The 2,547-nt window shown below is 55.5% G+C and overlaps 1 protein-coding gene across 1 annotated transcript in view; it reads left to right on the top strand.

Moving 5' to 3' along the window:
• Positions 1-1,925, top strand: part of LOC102770522 (saoe class I histocompatibility antigen, A alpha chain-like) — a 4,888-nt gene extending 2,963 nt beyond the window's left edge. The window contains 5 exon segments of the mRNA XM_015558409.1: positions 52-385; positions 1,219-1,262; positions 1,264-1,498; positions 1,590-1,802; positions 1,805-1,925. Of these exon segments, the coding sequence (XP_015413895.1) occupies positions 52-385; positions 1,219-1,262; positions 1,264-1,498; positions 1,590-1,802; positions 1,805-1,890 (912 nt within the window). The 3' untranslated portion in view covers positions 1,891-1,925.
• The last annotated feature ends 622 nt before the right edge of the window (positions 1,926-2,547 follow it).

The raw sequence follows: 2,547 nt of genomic DNA on the forward strand, positions 1-2,547 counted from the left end.
CAACATGGGATGAGCCCGCGGGGATTTGATTGGATTTCACTGTCATTTCAGATTCAGTCTCCGCGGGGTGGGCGAGGCGGGGGCGGGGCTGACGTCGGGGCTGGGTCAGGGTCCCACACCTTGCAGTGGTTGTATGGCTGCGTCTTGGGACCAGATGGGCGCCTCCTCCAAAGCTATGACCAGGTGGCCTACGATGGCGCCGACTACATCGCCCGGAACGAGGATCTTCGCTCCTGGACAGCTACCGACATGGCGGCTCAGATCACCCGGTGCAAGTGGGAGGCAGCCGGTGAGGCGGAAGAGATGAGGAGCTACCTGGAGGGCCCCTGCATGGGGTGGCTCCACCTTTACCTGGAAAAATGGAAGGAGACCCTGCAGCCCGCAGGTACCAGGGGCCCTGGGGCGGGCCCTTCTCCCAGGGGCTGGGGCTCTTACAAGGAGACAGGACAGGGGGTCAGAGTCAGACACCCCTCCTTGGGGTAAGGGAGGGAGTCCCCCTGGATGTCAGGTCAAGTACCAAAGGGACCCCCCTCCTCTCAGGGAGAGTTAAGGGTGCAGGCTCTCCTGGGGTGCACGGAGACCCCCCTGCAGTAACCCATCAGCTGTTCCCATGGGCCCTGCAGGGGCTATGGGACCCATGTGGACTTTCTCTCTCAGGCCTTGTGCGCTGCCCACACCCACTGTGTCTGAGGCCTGACCACAGTTTTTCTGAGTCACGTGGCCTCCACCCAGGTCAGGACCACAAATCCATTTTCTTTCCTCAGAGACCTGCCTCCTGTCCTGGGCTGTGTCACTCTGAGTCTAGAACTTTCTAAAGACTAGGTCCTAGTGATGCGAACCTTTTAAGCTCGGTGTGCCAGCATTTTGAAAAACCCTAACTTAACTCTGGTGCCGTGTCACATATAGAAATTTTTTTATATTTGCAACCATAGTCAAACAAAGACTTATATTTTTGATATTTATTTTATATATTTAAATGCCATTTAACAAAGAAAAATCAACCAAAAAAATTGTGTTCGCGTGTAACCTCTCACACGTGTCATAGGCTCGACATCACTGTCCTAGGAGGTCATTAGGTGCCTCTGTGCAGGCTGGTGTGTGGGCTGTTGAATCCTCCCCCATCCCAGGTGTCTGTCCATTCTCAGGATGGTCACATGGGCGCTGCTGGAGTGTCCCATGGCGGATGCAAAGTTCTTGCATTTTCTCCCCTCCCCTCAGACCCTTCAAAGGCACATGTGACCCATAACCCTGTCTCTGAGCGTGAGTGAGGTCACCCTGAGGTGCTGGGCGCTGGGCTTCTACCCTGCGGACATCAGCCTGACCTGGCAGCGTGATGGGGAGGACCAGACCCAGGACATGGAGCTGGTGGAGACCAGGCCTGCGGGGGACGGGATCTTCCAGAAGAGGGCGGCCGTGGGGGTGCCCCCTGGAGAGGAGCAGAGATACACGTGCCATGTGCAGCACGAGGGGCTGCCTGAGCCCCTGACCCTGAGATGGGGTGAGGAGGGGCCATGGGCACAGAGCCTCTTCTCAGGGCATCAGGGTCCCTGGGGTCAGGGCCCTCACCCTCCCTTCCCTTCTCCTCCCAGAGCCGCCTTCTCAGACCTTCATCGTCTTCATCATCCTGGGCATCGCTGGGGGCCTGGTTCTGCTGGGAACTATGGCTTCAGCTGTGATGTGGGGGAGGAGGCGCTCAGGTGGGCAGGGGTGGGGTCTGAGTGTCTGTCCCCCTGACAGCACCCAGGGCTCTGATGTATCTCTCTCACTTTCTAAAGGTGAGACCCTGCCGTGGGGAGGGGTGGGCAGAGGGGAAGACTGGGTGGTGGGGAGTCTGTGGGACACTGTGAGCATGAAGTGGGCTTTGAGAATGTCATCAGTTATAGCCACTGACCTGAATCTGTTCATGATGCTTGTCCTCCACAGGGTGAGGCCGCTGCCTTGTGGGACAGAGTGATGGAAGATGTTCACGCTCCCACTTCCTCGGCAAGAACCTCTGATGGGGGGCTGGCCCCGTCCTGCTCCCCACACTTTCTGCTCCACCAAAGGCGGGGCTGGGCCCTCACTATCGCTGTATTTACTTCCTCGTATTCTGAGCTGCCAGCTGTTCCTTCCACATTGAAATGAGGTTGCAGATGTGACTTTGTTCATTTGTTGCCATGAAAGGTTGGTGGGTAAATTGAAGGAGAAGATTCTAAATCTTGATGGGAAATAAATATAAACACCAAGAACTTTTCACAGCTCATGTGTTTGCTGTGCTCAGCTGTCCCAGGTGTGGACAGGAGATTTTTTTAAAATATATATATATATTATTAGGAGAAAGAAGATGGCAGCGATATAGGCAGATGCGGCCCAGGTCGTGTCCCGGAGCAAATGGAGTGAGCAGCTGAAACTAATAACACCCACTCCGAATTGGCGAAATTGCTCAGCTGGTGAGACGGTTTGCAGACGGGAAGGGCAGAACTCCCCTGGAAAGGTAGAAAAAAAAAAACACAGGGATTTGGGAAGGAAAATTTGTCAGACCTATGAGCCAAGAGGGTCGGAGGGGGA

Source organism: Myotis davidii, unplaced genomic scaffold, assembly GCF_000327345.1.
Source record: "Myotis davidii unplaced genomic scaffold, ASM32734v1 scaffold7173, whole genome shotgun sequence".
Lineage (NCBI taxonomy): Eukaryota > Metazoa > Chordata > Mammalia > Chiroptera > Vespertilionidae > Myotis > Myotis davidii.